At 50.8% G+C, this 20,298-nt stretch overlaps 3 protein-coding genes across 4 annotated transcripts in view; 1 reads left to right on the top strand and 2 right to left on the bottom strand.

The window, feature by feature from the left end:
* The window catches only part of SOS1 (SOS Ras/Rac guanine nucleotide exchange factor 1), a 38,803-nt gene extending 36,311 nt beyond the window's left edge, over positions 1-2,492 (bottom strand). Inside the window, 1 exon segment of the mRNA XM_078596597.1 lies at positions 2,206-2,492. Within this exon segment, the coding sequence (XP_078452723.1) occupies positions 2,206-2,283 (78 nt within the window). The 5' untranslated portion in view covers positions 2,284-2,492.
* A 3,318-nt stretch (positions 2,493-5,810) lies between these two features.
* Positions 5,811-14,216, top strand: LOC144720108 (retinol dehydrogenase 13-like). Its single transcript, XM_078596596.1, has 7 exons — positions 5,811-6,021; positions 7,458-7,576; positions 8,057-8,212; positions 8,829-8,933; positions 9,930-10,142; positions 10,543-10,644; positions 11,150-14,216. Exons 1-7 carry the CDS (start codon positions 5,957-5,959, stop codon positions 11,452-11,454), a joined length of 1,065 nt encoding a protein of 354 aa, XP_078452722.1. The 5' UTR covers positions 5,811-5,956; the 3' UTR covers positions 11,455-14,216.
* The window catches only part of LOC144720107 (mitogen-activated protein kinase kinase kinase kinase 5-like), a 59,942-nt gene continuing 52,895 nt past the window's right edge, over positions 13,252-20,298 (bottom strand). For both annotated transcript variants that reach the window (XM_078596593.1, XM_078596594.1), the window contains one exon: positions 13,252-19,916. In XM_078596593.1, the coding sequence (XP_078452719.1) occupies positions 19,829-19,916 (88 nt within the window). In that variant the 3' untranslated portion in view covers positions 13,252-19,828. The remainder of the gene's footprint in view (positions 19,917-20,298) is intronic.

Below are 20,298 nucleotides of genomic sequence, written 5' to 3'. Positions count from 1 at the left end.
GGGGCACACGCAGTGCGTTGGACTCTGTGCCTGAGTACACGATCCATCAGCCCACACGAATCAAGAGCGACATAGTACACAGACCCCTGTGAGTCCAGTACTCACACAGCAGCCACAATGGGGTCCTAGTATCATCAGAGTACACACACACGCCTGTGAGTGGTGTGTACAACACTGCAATCACAAACACTCCACAAGCACACGCGGTGCACACATCAAAGGGCGCACAGTGCAAGTATAACAACAACAACACACACACCTAGGATTGCATAACACGTCTTGCGGTACACAGCGCAGACTAAGCGCCACTTCGTACACGTTGACAGCACGAGAAAACAGCTCTCCACTCCACATCACGTTCTACACACAACGTGTGCACACACACATCAAGTTGCACATCATAATACACCTCGTATAGCCTACGCACAAAATCAGCATATGCACATCAGTGTTCAGTGTACACCCATCATTCTGTACGCAATTATGTACACGCATTATTGTGCGCACATCACAGTACCCAAATCAGTGTACACACATCACAATACACACGTAACAGTGTACACACATCACAGACTAGACATACGAGTGTAAACGAAGCACAATGCACGTAAGTGTACACACACCACAGTAAAGACATCAGTGCACACACGTTACTATCATGTATACGATTCAGTGTGTACACAACTGTAGTATACCAAACTTCAGTGTAGACACATCAGTGTACACACCACACACACACACCACAGTGTACACACACACACACACACCACAGTGTACACACACACACACACCACAGTGTACACACACACACACACCACAGTGTACACACACACACACACCACAGTGTACACACACACACACACCACAGTGTACACACACACACACACCACAGTGTACACACACACACCACAGTGTACACACACACACCACAGTGTACACACACACACCACAGTGTACACACACACACCACAGTGTACACACACACACCACAGTGTACACACACACACCACAGTGTACACACACACACCACAGTGTACACACACACACCACAGTGTACACACACACACCACAGTGTACACACACACACCACAGTGTACACACACACACAGTGTACACACACACACACACACAGTGTACACACACACACACAGTGTACACACAACACACAGTGTACACACACACCACACAGTGTACACACACACACACACAGTGTACACACACACACACACAGTGTACACACACACACACACAGTGTACACACACACACACTGTACACACACACCACAGTGTACACACACACCACAGTGTACACACACACACCACAGTGTACACACACACACCACAGTGTACACACACACATCACACCACAGTGTACACACACACACACACCACAGTGTACACACACACACACCACAGTGTACACACACACACACCACAGTGTACACACACACACACCACAGTGTACACACACACACACACCACAGTGTACACACACACACACCACAGTGTACACACACACACCACAGTGTACACACACACACACCACAGTGTACACACACACACCACACAGTGTACACACACACACTACACAGTGTACACACACACACCACACAGTGTACACACACACACCACACAGTGTACACACACCACACAGTGTACACACACCACACAGTGTACACACACCACACAGTGTACACACACACACAGTGTACACACACACACAGTGTACACACACACACACACAGTGTACACACACACACACAGTGTACACACACACACACAGTGTACACACACACAGTGTACACACACACACACAGTGTACACACACACACAATGTACACACACACACACAGTGTACACACACACACCACAGTGTACACACACAGTGTACACACACAGTGTACACACACACCACAGTGTACACACACACACACCACAGTGTACACACACACATCAGTGTACACACACCACAGTGTACACACACACCACAGTGTACACACACACATCATAGTGTACACACACACACCACAGTGTACACACACACACCACAGTGTACACACACACCACAGTGTACACACACACACCACAGTGTACACACACACATCACAGTGTACACACACACACATCAGTGTACACACACACACACATCAGTGTACAACAGGACCACCACCACTATCACACGACGCTGTGTTGCCGCGTCCGCACCTTGCGCAGGGCCGCGATGAACAGTCCCCGCCATTTCGAGGCCGCCTCGTCGCTGCTGAAGTCGTAGGCTGGCTGCATCGTGCCTCTCCCTCCCTCGTCCTCTCTCTCAGCACACTCTCACACTCACTCACCGAGACACACTCACTCACACACTCTCACTCACTCACTCTCACACGCCGAGGCACACGGGGCTGATCCCGCCTCTACATGCGAGAGCCTCTCCCTGCCGCTGCCTCCTCCGTCCCAGCGCTCGGCGTGTACTGTAGTACAGTGCTGTAGTACAGTGCTGTAGTACAGTGCTGTAGTACAGTGCTGTACTGTATGGAGCGCGTTAGTCCGACGGTAAAGATCCAGCAGCGTTGGTGGCGATTCTCTGGCCGGCACGCACACACGTGGAGGTCGACAGTGGCGACAGCAGTGGTGCTGCTGCTGCTGCTGTAGTTGCAGGAGGCCTGTTGGTTGTGTCTTCAACACCACACGAGGAAGGCTGACGGCGGGCCCACGCACAGCAGAGGACACCTCGCTCGGCACATCCACCACCGGCCACCTCCTTCCTCTTCTCCGGGACCTCTCTTCGTCTCTCCGTCTCTCTCGACAAGACGAGTGGCGACAACCAAACGTCGCCGTCACACCGAGAGGCTGCGAGCCGGCGATGGGGGCGAGTCTCGAGCGCTGGGGGTGCCTCTACCGCACCGTGCCGGCTGCTGCCTCGGCCTCCTCTCCACGTGGCGGGGCCGTGCCCCCCTCCGCCACCACCTCCATGGCCCCGGGCGTTCCACCGGGGGCCCTCGTGGGCGATTCGTGGGCGCTGGTCACAGACGCACGAGGTTCAGGTCCCGAAACGTCGAAATGCAGAGACGTCTTCTCCTGAGTCCAGTGGCGGAGTTGTGGAGTGTCGCGGGATCGATGCTTGAGGTCCCCGTGAGGTTTGCGGATAATTCGTTTCGACTTTTAATGACTCTTGATTGTGAGCTCCAGATTCGTGAAGTTGATGTCTGGCGTCGTCACCGATTCGGTTTAACCAGACCCGGAGCTGTACTTGGGGGATCTGCAAGATGATGTATTCGACCTGGAGGTTGAGTTTAACAACGTAGATGTATATTGGGGTTTGTTCAGGGAGAATTATTTTAACCTTCGCGTTCCTAAGTCCTGAGGTCAATTTATTTTGACGAGTTTGTATTTACGGGCTCCCGAATTCTTTATCCAGATCCAGAATTCGAATACAGCGATGATAATTATTCAAGCTCGTGTACCTTGCCGTATTCTTAAGGCCAATTCCCAAAGTTATGTTTACTGCGGTTTAATTATGGAATCTTCAGTGCCGATTCCCAAACGTGGCGTTGGAACTTCCCAAGTTCTGCTCCGGGTTCGCCGCGGTCCCGGCCGAGCGAGGCTGAACCCCCAACCCCCAACCCTACTACCAACACCACCACCACCACCAACCCCACCACCACTACCAACACCACCACCAACAACCCCACCACCACTACCAACACCACCACCAACAACCCCACCACCACTACCAACCCCACCACCACTACCAACACCACCACCACTACCAACACCACCACCACTACCACCAACCCCAACACTCACACCACCAACTCCACCAACAACCCCACCACCACCACCTCCTCTAGCGAGGTGTTCACCGCAGCAGCAGCAGCACGGCAGACGCCACGGAGACTGCGCGTGTTGCAGCAAAACCCGCGCGAGAACGACGCCGCCGCCCACCCCCCTGGCAGCCTCTCTACCCCGTCTCTCTCTCTCCCCTGTCGTCTGTCTCTCCCCTCTCTCCTCTGTAGTCTCTCTCCCCTGTCTCTCTACCCTGTCTCTCTCTCCCCTGTAGTCTCTCTCCCCTGTCTCCTGTCTCACGCCGCTTCGCCCTCTCGTGCTGCGCGCCGCCTTATCCCCGCGGTAGAAACACGCCGCGTGTGGCGGCAGGCGACTAGGCTGCTTCGCCGCGTGTCTCCCCCTCTCCCCCTCGCTTCGTGTCGTGCTCGCACAACCCCCAAGCCAAAACACGGAAAGGACAAAAAGAACCCCGAACGAAGAAACGAATTTAAAGAATTCGTAGAGAGGCGGGAGGCGCCAGAGGCGGCGCAAAGGTCGCGAAGCCCCCCGAGCGCGCAGGCCGCGGGGTCCTCCCCGGCTCGCCGGACCCGCGACGTCTGTGGCGACGTCTGTGTTGATGGTCACGATGTGATGGTGATGATGGTGGTGGTGATGATGATGATGCCTGTTGTGGCTTGGCAGCAGATGGAGAGGTTCAAGGTTCAAGAGGAGGAGCAGCAGCAGCGCCGGCCGCCGGGCCCCGCTTCGCGACTGCTGCTGCCGCTGCCGCCTGCCCAGTGCGCATGCGACGGGCGGGATGACGACGACGATGACGACGGCGGCGGTGGTGGTGGTGGAGGGGGAGGAGGGGGATTTATTTTATTTATTTTGGAGGGAGACGGAGATTGGTCGGGATCTGTGAGACGATGATGATGTGGTCGTTGGTGGTGGCGGCTTTTATTACGTGACAGTATTAGGGGGTTGCCAGACGTTGGGAGGAGATTGTGCGCGCGGAGTTTTTGTAAAGATGTCAAGGTGGTAGACGACACGGTGATTATGATGTTATGTTTTGATGATGAGTCACATGAATACGTGTTATGTGTTACTTTTGAGGGAGGCGAGACGTTTGTTGGCTGTTATTTTGTTAGGACGGCGTGAATCTGTATTATTTATTTACACTGTTTTGGAGGGTCATGTTCACAATAGAAGAACCATGAGGTGTTAAAGGCCAAGGTATGTTCATGTTACCTGGATGAGATTGTCTAATAAAGCCACGTCAGTCTGTATCCCGTGTGTACCTGGCGAGTTTGTATCCCATTGTGAGCAGTGTGGCCAGCTCCGAGGTTTCCCCTTCAGATCTCTCGGCTTGTTTTGCGTTCACAGAATTTGAACTTGGGGGGGGGGGGTGTGATTTAAGAGGTGACCTTTAGTCTTAGATGTTTCCTTACGACTGTTTCCCCTCAGTAATACGTTGCAAGCATGCCTCTTTCAACACGCTGACGCGCTATATTGGTGTGAATAGTGCCCCCTTAATGGGGATCATCAGTCCACTCCAACTCTGCTCCTACCCAAAACCACAACTGTGCGAATCACAACACACACAGTGATCTTGAAATCACACGGATTAAAGCTGGTTTTTATAATCGGAATCATCAGCTCAACTTGCACCTGCTAACCTAATGCCTGCAGCTGTCGCATGGAGCGATGAATTATTATTATTACATCGCACGATTTTTTTGTTTCTTATTCGGCATTCAAAGTTTCCATTCACCCGTCGTAAGATGTTGCGACGTTCCACGCGGTACGGCGTGGCCGCGGCGCCTACGTCACAATGGCCGCGGCGCCTACGTCACAATCGCCGTGGCGGGTCCCGCGCCGCCACCCGTAGACGCCGACGGGAAGGTCAGGGTCACTCGCACGTCACTCGTGTGCAATGACGTCACCGATAGTGGGGTGGGTGACGACTGGGTGATTGACGACATGTTCCCCAGCGTAACCGCGGCCATCTTACGTAGGGAACCTCCCCCAACAACACATTGGTGACGTCACTCCCTCGCCTGACTTGGCGCTTCTCCCTACGTAACATGGCCGCCGGGTGATTTGAATGACAGGCGGCGATTGAGGCTTGCGGGTTTAATGAGTGGACAGTAAACGAACCTGTGAATCACAACTAACCGGTTAACCATTACACCCGACCATGAACCGGTACCTGTTGCCCGCGTCGCTGGTGGGAAGCGTGGTGGGAGGATTTGTGCTGCTAAAGTGAGTACCCGAGTGATGAGACGCGCAACGTGACGCTGCGTATCGGTGGGACCGGGCGTTGAGTTTAGCGCACGAGGTTGCTCGCTACACATCGAGTCACAGGTTCACGCGACGTTTGTGCAGATGTTAGCGCGACTTTCTGGTGAGTGGGTTGTGAGTAGAAGTCCACCCGCACTGTACTTTGCGGGAAGTCATCAGCGGTCATCGTTCAGATGAACTTGTCACCACCATAAGAATGTGGAATTTCCTCTACGGACTCAGGAATTTACCCCATAGGATGATTTTTAAGGACTGCATTTAAACAAAAAAACACGCACACAACTGTCCGATGTTGAAACCATCGACCGGAAAAAACCCACGCATTGGAGAGGAAAACTCTTTAACACTTCTCACAGATAGGTCACCGATTTGCTTTACTGCCTCGGGCAACTCATTGCTCAGCGCGCTGTGACATAAACACGTCGTGAACATGTCCTCCTAAAGCCAGGCGAGGAACGGCATGGCATTCATAAGTGGCCATGGTGTGACCCCCCTCCCCACTGTCTTCTTCAAGCTACCCAGGTGACCGGTTCCCCTTGATACAGAGCCTCTTGCAGTGTTAGTCTCAAGACACCAATTCGAATTGTAAGAGTATAATGAATGATTTAACCAGGCGATATCCCGTTGAGACATTACCTGGATGGACAAGGTAAGATTAAAAAAACATAGGTTCATATTTTTGGAGATAGTAAAATTAAAGTAAAACTCAGCCCCGTGGTCTCATTGGGCAATCCCAGTGATAAAAACGCCTTCACCGGTCCTCGTCCACCGTGTGCCCACCACCCTGTGTCACCACCGTGTGCCCACCACCCTGTCCTGTAGTGACATCGCGGGATGTCACTGAGCAGTGCCAGCCCTAGAGGGGCTCGGTCAGCGCTGGTTGATAGCGCTGGGTGGGGCGTGCAGTGCCAACCCCTACAGGACAGGGTGTGGGAGTGCCGGCTGTAGAAATGAGGTTATTAGAGGCCATGGCACTCTGGTTGACCCGAGAGGACACGTGACCGGTTAAGTCTACAAAGGGGCCCCAGGTGGGGGCTAGGGGTGGTCACGTGGTCGGGGTCCAGATGCTTCTAGATGATTCTGGAAGGTGGGCGTGGCCAAGGGCGGAGCCGGCCACGCCGCAGAGAATATAAGCCGGGTCCCTTAGAGGGACCTGGCGTTGTTCATCTTGAAGAAACCTTCGTCTGCGTTCTACGTTCCAACACGTGGACCTGGACCCGAGCTGTGGTCCCGGTCCGTAGTAGCTAGTTATGTCGTAATTAGTGTAGTTACCCTGGTGGTCACCACCATAGGTTGTTATTCTGTTAAGGGGCAGTTACCCCGTGTGTTGGTGTTGCCTCCAAGAGTACGTCTGCGGCTCAGTTGAACTCACTACATACCCACCATCGTGTGCGCAGGGACTCCATGCATGGCGGGCTTTGCAGCAGTAAGGCCGTGCTGCAGGGCAAGACGGCAATCGTCACCGGGGCTAACACGGGGCTCGGCAAGGAGACGGCGCTCGACCTGGCACGCCGAGGTCACGATGCATGCACTTGTGCGCCATGCCGCACCACGTGCCACAGGCCATGGGCACGTGGTGCGGCGTTGTGATGCAGTCGCCACGTCACAGCGCGTCGCGGCCCACCGCTCTCCAACACAGTTGCCGTGTGCTCTGCGCCACACTGGTCGTCATGACAATTTAGAGGATGAACGAGCTGGTGCTAACCCAAGCTTCGTTGCTCACTGGTTTCAGACGCTTGTAAACGTTGCAGTCTGCTGCTAAAGTCATAATTCCACTGATGTGCATTCATAGCCACACAGGCGGTGTAACTGTATCTGTGACTTAGGGCTACGAAGAAGGGGGAAATTGGAACTTGGACAGGGGTTTCCATTTTATTCCTTGGACGAGGACTCATGCCAATTACATTACACCACTGCACCCATATTAAACAAGGATATACGTTGACATGTGTTGGGTTGGTTTGGGGGGGGGCGTGCGTGCTGGCGGTGCGTGCAGGGGCGAGGGTGATCCTGGCGTGCCGCGACGAGGCGGCGTGCGAGGATGCGGCGCGGGAGATTCGCGGGGAGACGTTGAACCCGCGCGTGGTGGCGCGCCGCCTGGACCTCGCCTCGCTCGCATCTGTGCGAGACTTCGCGGCGCACATCAACCAGGGTGCGTCACGCCGTACCGCTCGCTCCAATCCCTGTCACGGTCAGCCCGATAAATGTGGATTTTTAAGAGGATGCATGAAAGTAAGGAGATGGCGAACACACCTGTGTGGACTTCAGACTGTTGTCCCCGCATGCGTGGGTTTTCTCATGCCACTCCAGTTTCCTCCCATATGCGTAAATACCCAATCGGGAACTGATTATTCTCATAAAAAAAGGATTCAAAATCCGTGAAGCTCTCCATTATTTAACATTGTCGTCTACACCAAAGTACAAGGCCCACAAGCAGTCAGGCTTGGTGTCAGCAGTTAGACTTGTTATGTCAAGTATATTTTAAAAAATGTTTGAACAGAAACTACACAGTTGCCAATGGTAGAAAACGATTCATATGCCAGGGGCAGAGGAATATGGAAATTATATCATCGGTGCAGGCTCCACCTTGTTTGCACGAGGAGGAAGTGAATTACTTTGACCTTCACCAACCCCCACTAACCATTGTTTAGAAGCATGTTAAAACAGCCCTCATGATCAACATGGCGCGGGAGGCCTTCGTCGAGCAGTGGATTGACAAAGGACAGCATGTTGCTACACTAACACTGTGGGTAACGACGCCTCCGCAGACGAGGAAAACGTTCACATCCTGGTCAACAACGCGGCCGTGATGCGGTGTCCACACAGCACGACGGCGGATGGCTTCGAGATGCAGTTCGGAGTCAACCACCTGGGTGAGCTGCAGCAGCAGCAACAGCAGCATGGTTCTTGTGGTTGGCAGTAGAGCCAAGTAGGTTGCCAACCTACACCTACACATGTTTTACTGTTAGCCCCCAATATATGAACCTTATGGCGGTACCCCGGGGTACCACAGTACCCCGGCTCTCGCCTAATGTCCGTGATGCAGTCATTTTTAGTCTGTTGATGGTCGGCGATGTGGCAATCGACTCATCTCGACGAGCTGTGCACGATGCACCGCTACGGTGCGTACAGCGAGCGTTCAAGGTTTCAGCGCAATCGTCCTCACTGCGTTTCGACATCGTGGAGTAGCAATGATTTCGGATTGATTGGTACCCCAGTCGCGGAGTTAAGTAAACCCCTGGACAAAATTTGTGTCCAGAAATAAAACATTTAATTGCCTCGGCCATTTTTTATTATTTGGTACCCCGGGATACCGTCATAAAGATAATTTGTGTAATTTCTTTAGACACTCTTTATTACCTCCTCCATAAATAAAAAAACTCAATTGTCAAAAAATCTTGCGAATGTTGTCTCCATTCTCATTTGCAGCTTTCTAGCCTAAATAAAGCAGTTTTTTTTGTTTTACCTCTAAACACAATGGCCAATGCTTGCAAACAAGTCTCAAAATTTCACATCGCAGCAGACAACATGCTGTGGTAGTGCATAATTGCCTATAAATTCCCTAAATTTACCAACTGTGCCTGCCAGGAATTTGATTATCGACAGTTCAAAGTTGCCCAGCATCAAGTTAATAAATTTTGTGGTTCAGTGGCTCCACACATATCCTGTGTTGATGATCTTAATCTTAAAATGATGGATAACGACAATTGACGTCAAGGCCACTGACGATGGCTGTAAAGTGTGGATTTGTAACAGAGTTATGGTGCCCAGGATTGTAGTGATCTGGTCGCGGTTGTGGTGGTTTGATGGGGTTGTTGATGGTCTATTAGGGATTTTTTACAGTCTGGTTTTGGGCAATGCCGCCACAGGCCACTTCCTGCTGACGAACCTCCTGCTGGACAAGCTGCGTGCGTCGGCCCCGAGCCGCGTCGTCACCGTGTCCTCGCTGGCTCAGGTGGCCGCATGCCTCGACCTCTCCGACCTCAACTGGGAGCGCCGCAAGTATGACCCCAAGCTGGCGTACTGCGACAGCAAGCTCGCCAACGTGCTGTTCTCGCTGGAGCTCAGCAAGAAGCTGCAAGGTGCGCACTGGCGCTCGGGTGTCACACACGGCGGAGAACGCTGTTCGGCGTGCTCGCACCCAACGCATTCCTTCGTCAACCCTCATCAAGAGGCGAGGTTGCACATTGAGCCTTGTGTCGTAAATTGCTCGCGAACACTGAGGAGGACTGATTATTGAGTATATTTTTGTGGCCAGTCAAGAGGGGCTGTTGTGACCGGTCTCTGCAGTGGTCATGTGGAATTCAGGCCCACCAACGGTGCCACATCCGATGTTGTTTTCGTATTGTGGGTGTGTTGCCCGTAGAATGTGTAGTTATGTGGGTGTTGTTGGGAGGTGCACGAGCTTTGCCATGTTGCAGTCCCAGTTGCACATGTCGCACACAACAGCGACGCGTGTGCCGCGTTGTGTGTGCCGTGCAGGCACGGGGGTGACGGCGAACAGCGTGAACCCAGGAGTCTGCAACACGTCGCTGGGCCGCCACACGGGCATGCACAAGTCAGCCTTCTCCAGCTCCGTGCTTGGTATGCCCGGATATCGCAACCGATTGTCAGTTTCTAATTAAATCGCACAAATGCCTTGCGGTTGCTCGACTGCGGTGGATTACATTGTTTTTGTGAACTTGTCAATCTGTCTGTAATTTAGCAGGGGCTACCCTCATTGAGGGGTTCGTTTACACATTCATAATGATGGTAATGCTATTATACAGCACTACTACAGAATTACATCAAAGTGCTTCGCAGGCTAATTTAAGTAAACCACTATGAGTTAAACATTCACATGACATATAACAAAAAATCAGTTATTGAATTAAACACAATCAATTAAAGCTATTGAAAATTACAATATATCTCAATAAACATGAATCAAGGCACATAATGAAGATGGTTTTCGAAACAACATTTTAATGTCACTTTAACCGATGGTTCTAATGCAGAAGTACATAAATGATGGCAATAACGTTGATGATGATGACGATTCGTTAATGGTGCAGCCACGTCACTCTGCCCCGCGGTGCCGTGGTGACAGGCCCCTTCTTCTGGCTTGCGGTGCGCTCCCCTCGGCTTGGCGCTCAGCCCAGCATCAACCTCGCGGTGTCCGAGGAGCTTGGGGACGTGTCGGGCCGCTACTTCGACGGAATGCGGCAAGTCGACCCGGGCACGAAGGCCAACGACGAGGAGCTGGCGCGGCAGCTCTGGGAAGCCAGCGCTCGCCTCGTGGGTCTTCACGATCACGGCGGTAGCGGCAAAGGTGGCGCGGGGGAAGCATCGGAGTGCCACGAAGGCCAGGGCGCCGGCGCTCCCAAGCGCTCCGCCGCGGAGGACGGTGCCTAGGCTGCGGCGATCGGCCGAGCTGCTGCTGTGAACTGTGCCCCATGGCCTCTTTGAAAGCTCTTCGAAGGCTGGGCCTCGTCCATATGATGGGTCAATCTGGTAGGACAGCACTAGTTATAAGGGAGGCCCCTCGAGAATGCAATAAGCATCAGTGTGGGGCTGCAGAGATGGGATTGAGGTGCTTTCTGGAGACAGCTGCCAGTCAGCCCTGCATGTAATCCTGTGACACCATGGCCTGCTGATGGCACATCACGGTGCACTGGCGATCACCTAACAGTGCATAATTAGGTCAAATAACACAACGGACTGCTTCAAAGGAAGCCTTAATCAGAGACGTTTCCAACCAGGGCAAGTGGCCAACTATAAACAAATACATATTCTTGGGTCTTTTGGTAAAACCTATCGACTTGACTTCACCGAAAGACCCAAGAATATGAATTCCTGCAGTCACGAAAGTTTTAAGTCAAGATTTACTATAAACAAAGTACAACCACACAAACTGACACTCGCCCTGGCGCGACGGGTTCTCATGTCAGATACTTTTATATTTTGCGCAAATAATGTTTGGGTGCGCGGACCTCTTCCCTCTCCCACGGGTGTTGGTTTGACTGTGCATTGCACTGCGTTAATAAAGGCGTGTGCCCGAGAGTGACGCCGTCACTGATGATCATCACCGCACTGGGTGTTGCACGCGGTCCAGCGTGCACCCGGCCAAGCCGCTCGCTGCACAGGGCACAAACAGGACGTGATTTAGCACAAACCCTCGAGTGGTTTTCCACAACAGCGTTGCAACAGTGCCGCGCGCAGCTACATGGAAAGTGGCACCACGTGAACGGTCGTGCCTGGCTCCGACACTCCAGCATCGTCGGTACGGAAAATCTCAACGCTCTCGTGCGGAGAAGTGTTTAGTGAGATAATGTCGGTGGGAAGTGACGATGCCATCGAAAAAGAAACGGCTCTTGCAGGCTATTCGGACATGAGTTTGAAGCTTCGTTTAGAGAGAGAAATTTTTTTTTAAGTTATGGTGAGGCACTTTTTGATAGCATTTTATTGAAGTCACTACAATGACATTACAATATATAGAAGTGATTAATGCACTTGACCATAACTTCTTTTCTTCTCACGATCAAAGCTTCAAACTTGGAAAGGACAGCAGAGGACACTTAGCCGATATCCGAATACACGTCCTGTTTGTTTTTTGGGTTGAGCTTGAAGAGATCTCATTGTACCACCTATACACTACCAGAGTACACGCTTTTAGCGAGCACCGATTAAAGTCACCTTGGCATACGAGGGTGGTAAGGCCAGCACCAAACACTCCATTACCTTTGCTGACTATATCCAAACCCACACCAGAACACACAATTTAGGCCAAGCCAACATAAGGGATGTCCAGAACAAGTTTACATATAATTTGCACTTTCCACTGTGGCCAGAAACTGAACCCGTTCAAAAAACCACAACCGATTTCCACCATAAAACTGAGAACCGATATAAAAGGTTGTAACAGTTGATTTTCCCCACCAACTATCCGCAGATACTGCCCCTCTGCCATCACATGAGTTGGACTCCTCTTTCTAAGGGAGACCGGCACAGTATAGGCACGAAGTTGGAGGAAGTGGCTCTCCATCAACTGGGTCGGAGTGCGGTCACCGAGGCTGTCACACAAGTCGCCCAAAAGAGGAACCCAGAGCACGATGGTTTCGCTGCCATCAGAGCCTCGCGGGGGATCGAACGGCGCGAGGGGGATTCCCGGTGAATTCTGCGGTTAACAAAGAGGCGAGCGGCAGACTGATGTTTATTCTTTCGGCTTTAATCGCGCAGTTTTTTGTGTAACTAAAGAGGATTAAACAAAACGTGTAGTCAACCAGCCTTTTCAGTTCCAGATGAGTAGCAGCAGCAACAGACGGCATTTGATGACATCGTTACAAAGTATTTTAGTCCCATCAGACAAAAGCGAAGGGTTTACAGTGCCACCAAGAATTATTGTTCAACACGATGCAATGTAGATTGCTGACTTGAATCCGAGATGTAAATCTGTAACAGTCTGCAAAGTCGTCGTGATTCGGTGCATGTGTTTTAAGAGCACCACACGCCCGTGCGTGTATCACACGTGCACGCCCTACAACCTCCGAATATGTTTTATTCAACCGGAACAGTTAATATGTACCTTCAGGATTTTAGTTTCAACTTTGTTTTAAGTCGGTATGTTTCGCACAGTTAAAGGTAATGTTACTGTCAATTAAAATTTGAAGTGTACACGAGTCAACCGTGCAAGGTTGTGTGCAAGTGGCATCCAATGAAGGAGCTCTCACCAACCAGTCACGATGTTATGATTAACAATCAACTGCTGACAAGCAAGCCAACCAGTTTACTGCATACGCAATGCAAACCTAAAAATCAAGAACATTTCCACCTGATTCTCATTATTTTCATATTCTGTTTGTGGCTTCGCCTCGAATGGGACACTCAACACGACTGCAGCACCGAGTGTGGGGGTGTGTGGCCATGCACTGGGGCAGACTATCTCCGAGTGGCAACGTTAATCATCCTAATTTAGCACGGGCCTTTTCAACCCTGAAAATGCATTCGTGTTTGGATGTGGTAAGCGTTTAAGACGACAAACATAACACTTTAAACGTATGTAAAGTACAACTAAAACACGCAGAACGCTACTCGAAAGTGATGTATTTTGAATGCATTTACAGGTGTACGTTTATATTTGTTCCGATATTACGAAAAATAAAGTTATTAAATGGGAAGTGAAACAGACATGTATTATATTAAAATATGACCAAAGGCTATGAATGTATAATATATATATAAAAACGATGTCAGATTTTGCACAAAAACCTTTGGGCCACACTGAATTGTGGGAAAAGGCCCCCACAATGCAACGCAAGCCCAACAAAGGACACGCGTGTCCACAGTTTAATCTGGCCTGCAGCCTCTGTGAAAGCATCGAGTGTGGCTTTTTGTGTAACCTATGACGTGTTGCTCGGCTGGAGGATGGGAGATAAAAAAGAACCACAATGCAGAGCAGTGCTGCTCATGTGCCAAACCAACTTACTTTCCAAGCGTCTTGGAGGCATGGTATAACTAAGAGCCCTTTTGAAGTTGCTTCATTCTGTGTCAGGCACTTTGCTGTGGATATTGCACATGCCCCCAGTAACACCGGGTATGGGGTTTCTGCCACTGCGCTTCAAGCTGCCCCGGGTGCTCGTAGCGGTGGGCACGCGGCCGTCTACCAAGTTGACGGGTTTTGAGTGAATTGAGCCGTGTTTTTGTACCCATTTTGTCCAGTACCATTACACCTACCTCTCACTATATGTATGCATGGCACAATTCATCGCAGAAAATAAATTATTCCGCTTACGATACACAACTATAACCTATAACAAATAATGTCCCCCCAAATCATACATATTGTATGTCAGTCAGCATCCTTTATTTAACCGGGAGATTAAATAAACCCACGAAGACAAAAAAAATGTGCCTCTTCTGCAAGGGCGACCTGGGTTACATCAAAACAATTTGAGTGCAGAAAATATTTTTTTTTTAAACATTTAAAATTTGGTTCATGGAGACCCAGCAGGCGCAGTTGCACAGAAGTGGCCGAAGTTGCTGACCCCACGAACCGCCAAACCCTGGGTCACTTGGCCGAGCGCCACACGGACAACGTGTTACGCGGGGTAGTCACGCGGCCTGCCCCAAGAGTTTTTTAAATGTAGAAATCTGCGGCAGCACTCCGGGAATTCTCGTGGGTGGCTCTGCTGCCAGAGACGAGTGCTCTGCGCTACTCCGGCCTCCGCAGATTTTGTCTTGAACATAAAGTGATATCGAAAGGAGTGGTATGCGTCTGCATAGCCTCACTATGTACTTTGCATTGTATATGCACAACAATGCCGAGCAGTTATCGGTTCTTGAATCGAAGAGTGACCCCCTAATCATGTAAATTCGTGAGGAGGGTTGAATTGTCAGATGGCACCTATCTTTTCCCAGGTATCCCTTGCGAAAGTAACATCTCTTCAGACTCTTACTCGATTTAAATAAAGGCTACGTACCTAGCGATCTACCTACTTAACACCTACCCACACATCTCTACCTGGCCACACTTAGAAAACGTGTTAGTTTTGATCTGAAAATCGAGTCATTAAGAGCTAATTGCGCTATACTGCCTAACTTCTGGTGGCTGCTTCAACAGATACACGTACGTATGTATGCCGAACTTCTTTCGCACCGTACGTAGCCAAACATGCTAATCGTACGGCATTTGAAGGGCTCCAGACCTCACTGAAAAAAATCAGTACTCAACAGGTATCGCCAAAGAGGTGTTCACAGGGGAACCGGCAGAGGAAATGACGGACAGACGATTGGGCTCCGGTAAAGGAGTGTTCATCCTCCACCGCTAATAAATACAACTACTCGCCTTTTGCCCGTCCAAGGACGGGGGTATTGCAGTAAATTTGAAACTTGCAAGCGAAAAGCAGACCGCGACGTGATATATTCATTGCATCAATTCGTGTGTAATTTGTAAGGGCGCGGTGACACAGACTTGTTTAATTTCAAGGTTATAATCCCTTGTTCATCGTGACGTCCTTTTTACTTTGATGTCTCAACAGCGTTACGGAGATCGCGTGACGTGAGGGTTCTGCCTTTGTCGTGAGGGTTGTAAGTTGACGCCGAGGAGGGGGGAGGAGGCGCTTCGGCCCCCCATGTGGAGTGACGTCACCTGCTCATGAATATTAATGAGGGGCTGGTCGATGTGGAGTGACGTCACGAGCGTTAAGGACAGGCATTCCTGGGTGATGACAGTAGTTATGATGCTGTGGCGTGACGCAAGTGGTCCCCAAAGTGTTGAGCATTTATGATCGCGTGCAACCTCAAGCAGTGTGTGGCTACTGACGTGGTAAGACTACGTCATCCGAGCGGTAACAAAACACATTGTAAACGACGACAGTTTCACAACAGCAGCCAAAAAGTACAACACTAAATAATAATGAGCGTCGTAAACAATAAGTCGGGCAACTGACACTGAAAATACAAAACATGAAAGTACGATATTAAAATCTAAAATTCCAAATACACATTGGGTGATAAATTCATGCAAAAGTGTCTACGTACACCGATAACACTGCTGCTGTCACGAGTCCCAACACTGGCGACCCACCGCCGTCAAACGACGGTGGGGGGGGGACCGCTGACGAACGGAGAGGCGACGGCGGCGCGTCGCTGTGCGCGTGGACAGGGGCATTTCAGACGTTTATTCAGTACAATTGCACCGGAATATTTCCGAGTTTCGTTTGAAAATGCTGAAAACATTGCCGGAATTTTTTGTTACATTTCTTGCGGACATCTGTTGGGGTTGAACAAACAAAAAGCAAGGTTTTGCTAATGAACGGTGATGATGCACGCTAGCATACCGGCCCGTATGCCCCGGAGTGAAAACGCGTGATGTTGTTACAGCACATTCTCACGTCATTTTTACCATTGGCCTACTTGCACGTTAATGTCAAAATATAGAAATCCGTGGTCAAAATTGAGGAAAAATACCTCATTCAATGTAAAATTTGGAAAATGTTCTATTACATAAATCCCTAAACCCGTGCTGACTAGCTTGGTGAAGTATAGTCAACAAAAATACTCATGGCTAATACGGCATGGGTTGCTTCATCCAGCAGTGGATTGACAGGTTTGAAAATTATTATGACTTTTACTGGGAAATGTTTTGTTCCAATATAAAATAAATGAAAATGAACTGGTGAAAGTGCTCATGTGAATACATGCTTGTAGGGTAAAACTGAGTCACAACACACATACTCGCACGACCTTTAAAAATGCAGAGTTCGATTCTCAGGCACTAAATCTCTTTTGTGATCAGTTCCACCCCAAAGTGTGATTTGTTAGAGCGCAATGGTGTGGTCCATTGCCATCGTCAATTACAGCTGCACCAAGCAAACCGTAACGATCAATGACAAGGGACAGTCGCTTCTCTGGGAAATAATCATTTTTTGTTAAGGACAGCGTTTAACGATGCATGCCATTTCATTTCAAGTCCTAAGCCTCACCCTTTTTGGTGAAGACATACCTGAAGCCCATGTACGTTATGACAATGCGAAACGTTGTACATATATGCGCAATACAGTACAGCGTTACGTGTATATAAGGAACGCACAAATACATCGGTGGCTGTAACTATGAATAAACACATTGACATATGATGTGCCTGAGAACACAAGCATGTTGCGTTATCGACAATCTCCACCGTGAGCCACGAGATGTGCTGACGCAGTACCAGCTGACAAGGCAGCAGTCACGGCCGCCTCTAGGACACGTGGGGCTCGCTCCCCGAGGGCAGCCACTGCTCACGACCCAAGCGGCGTGCTCAACAAGGGCGGCCCAAAGGCTCCGCATGCCCGACAAGAATATATATACGGCATTTGGAAGTCTCCTTCCAGCAAACCACTCTCGCTCTTTCTCGCACATTTGCGACAAATGAAACCCATATTTGCAACACATGGGTGCACGAGGTGGAATAATACAGCACGTGAAGAACCGTGCTGCGATGACGGCCACGGCCCAACTGTGGGTCGTGGCCCCAGCTCGGATGTGAACTGTTGTCTGTGCGGGTAAACGGTCAACGCCGATAGCATTTACACAGCCAGCTGTGTTTAGCTTTACGAGGCCGAGCGTAACGTTCGTGCACAGGCGTGCACTCTCACGTTCAGAGTTAATACCAGTACATGTTACGCATTTCAAAATTAAATATAGGTGTGAAGTCCCTAACGTTCCCAAGCACCCTCTCTCTCTTAACCAATCAAGTTGTGGTTGTCCACGGGTATTTTTTAGTCAGGTTATCTTGGGTATGTTTTCTAGCAGAGTAGAGATAACGGCGGATATGTATGATGATGATGAATGGAATTTCGGGTAGCCGTCCAATACATTATAAAGGTTTTCGTGGTACGATAAGTAAATGGAAACATCACGTAAACTAAATGGGCATGCCGGTGATGTTGACGATGCCGTTCAAACTTGCGCTCCAGGTGTGGCTATGAATGAAACGGTGGGATGGGTAGGCCCACGAGGAGTTGCATAGAGTTTTGATCGATGGGCAGCTATTGTGGCAAACGCATCTCTGTGGCAATGCGGCGGTGAGCGACCTCACGCAAACACGCACGCAAGACCAGACGCACAGCCTCTCACGCGCACGCATGCAGCTCCGACTCTCAGTTCATTGAATACACACACGCACACACACTAGCGTGTGTACACAGACGCTGTAGCTGGCACTACTGGCAAATCATTGTATCTTGTACATGCGCAAACCCCCACCATGGTCATCGAACCGAGGGCATCTATTTTGTAACTGAGGAACGCCTCGCTGAGTCTCACCACTGTTTTTCAGGAGGGTCCTGCCAAGTTTTTTTTTTGCGATGGGGGGGGGGGGGTGCGATGATCACTACGTACATTCCAATTGCGAGTAATTTTTCAAAATCAGCAAATGAAGCCGGTACGCAATGGCCTACCAATCACGTCGTGGGATCTTTAACGCCCATCGTGCGGCAGACAGCGCGTAGTTATTGCGGCGAGTACACCGGCAGCAACAAGCAGGCGTGCGTAGTCCCATCGCACGGCTCCTCCGTTCCCCCACCCCGCCGCTCTCCGCAGGGGCGCCGCAAAACACACCGCCTACGCGGAGCCGCCCCTCGAGGCTCCGCAGGTTTGTTCCGTTCCCGTCGTCGGTGGCGGATTCTTGAGGGAACAGCTTACAGAGATGGTCGCCAGAACAAAAGAAAAAGCAGAGAACGTGGCCGGTCACCGAGTCGTTGGCAGGGATTGCGTCGGAGCCAAAGCCACGTCCACAACTCGGTGCATCGTGGGCCAGGCAAGCCGTGTGTTAAATCCTGGCCAGGGCGAGGCAGTAAACATGAGAGAGCAGCAGCACAGCTGTGTTGGCCACGTCCCATGTTGCTACACGGCAGTTAACATACCCCGGCATACGCGTGACGACTGCAACCACAGCAAGAAAGTGTCTGCTGCAGGAGGACCCCCTCCCTCTCTTGGCGGTAAGGAACCTCAGCGGAACACGTGGTTGCCCCCGCATTTGAAAGGTCACTCGCAAGGACCCGGAGATCTGTCTTCCAATCGATAGAGTGGATCCAGAGCTGTGCTCCGGCCTTTAGTAAGCTGGCGTGCTTAGAAAGGGCGCTGCGTGTCCGTCTCGGCAGCAGCATCGTACCGACGGGTGACCACTCGCCCTCCGCCCCACAGTTCGGCATGGGTGGCACGCCGGATGGGGACCGGGGCGTGCCATTCGCTGGGGTGCATGGATGATGAGGGCAGGGCATGGATGAGCTGGGTGACGTTGGCGAAGTCAGTAGCTGTTCTCGTGGCCCGCCAGGATGTAGAGGTTGCTGTGCACGGAGGGGTTGTCCGTGGGCCGGCTCTCCAGCACCACCACCCTGTGCCACGCACAAGGCCAGTGTGAGCAGACAGGGCGAGCACGAGCACTTAGTGCTCGCGAGCAACAACACGCACGCACGCAGAGCACGCACACACGTACAGAACGTGCACAGCATCACCATGCAATCATCTTCATCATAACACAGTCGGGATTTAGGTACACATACATTCAAACATGTGAATTTCACAAGCACATTCCTTCAGATATTGTTGGGACAATGACTTCATTTCTATTTCTACACGACAGGAAAAGATAGGTGACATCAAACTCTCCCATCCGTATCGTGCCTATCTCTCTCTTTCCTCTTTTTCTAACCGCCATGTTTACGTCTCGTGTACATCTCTCTCGTTACGCGACGTCTCCGTCCCGTCCGTATCTCT

This window comes from Lampetra planeri, chromosome 7, assembly GCF_965212315.1.
Source record: "Lampetra planeri chromosome 7, kcLamPlan1.2.h2, whole genome shotgun sequence".
NCBI lineage: Eukaryota > Metazoa > Chordata > Hyperoartia > Petromyzontiformes > Petromyzontidae > Lampetra > Lampetra planeri.
The sequence above is the reverse complement of the archived record's forward strand: the minus strand, read 5'-3'. Positions and strand labels throughout refer to the sequence as shown.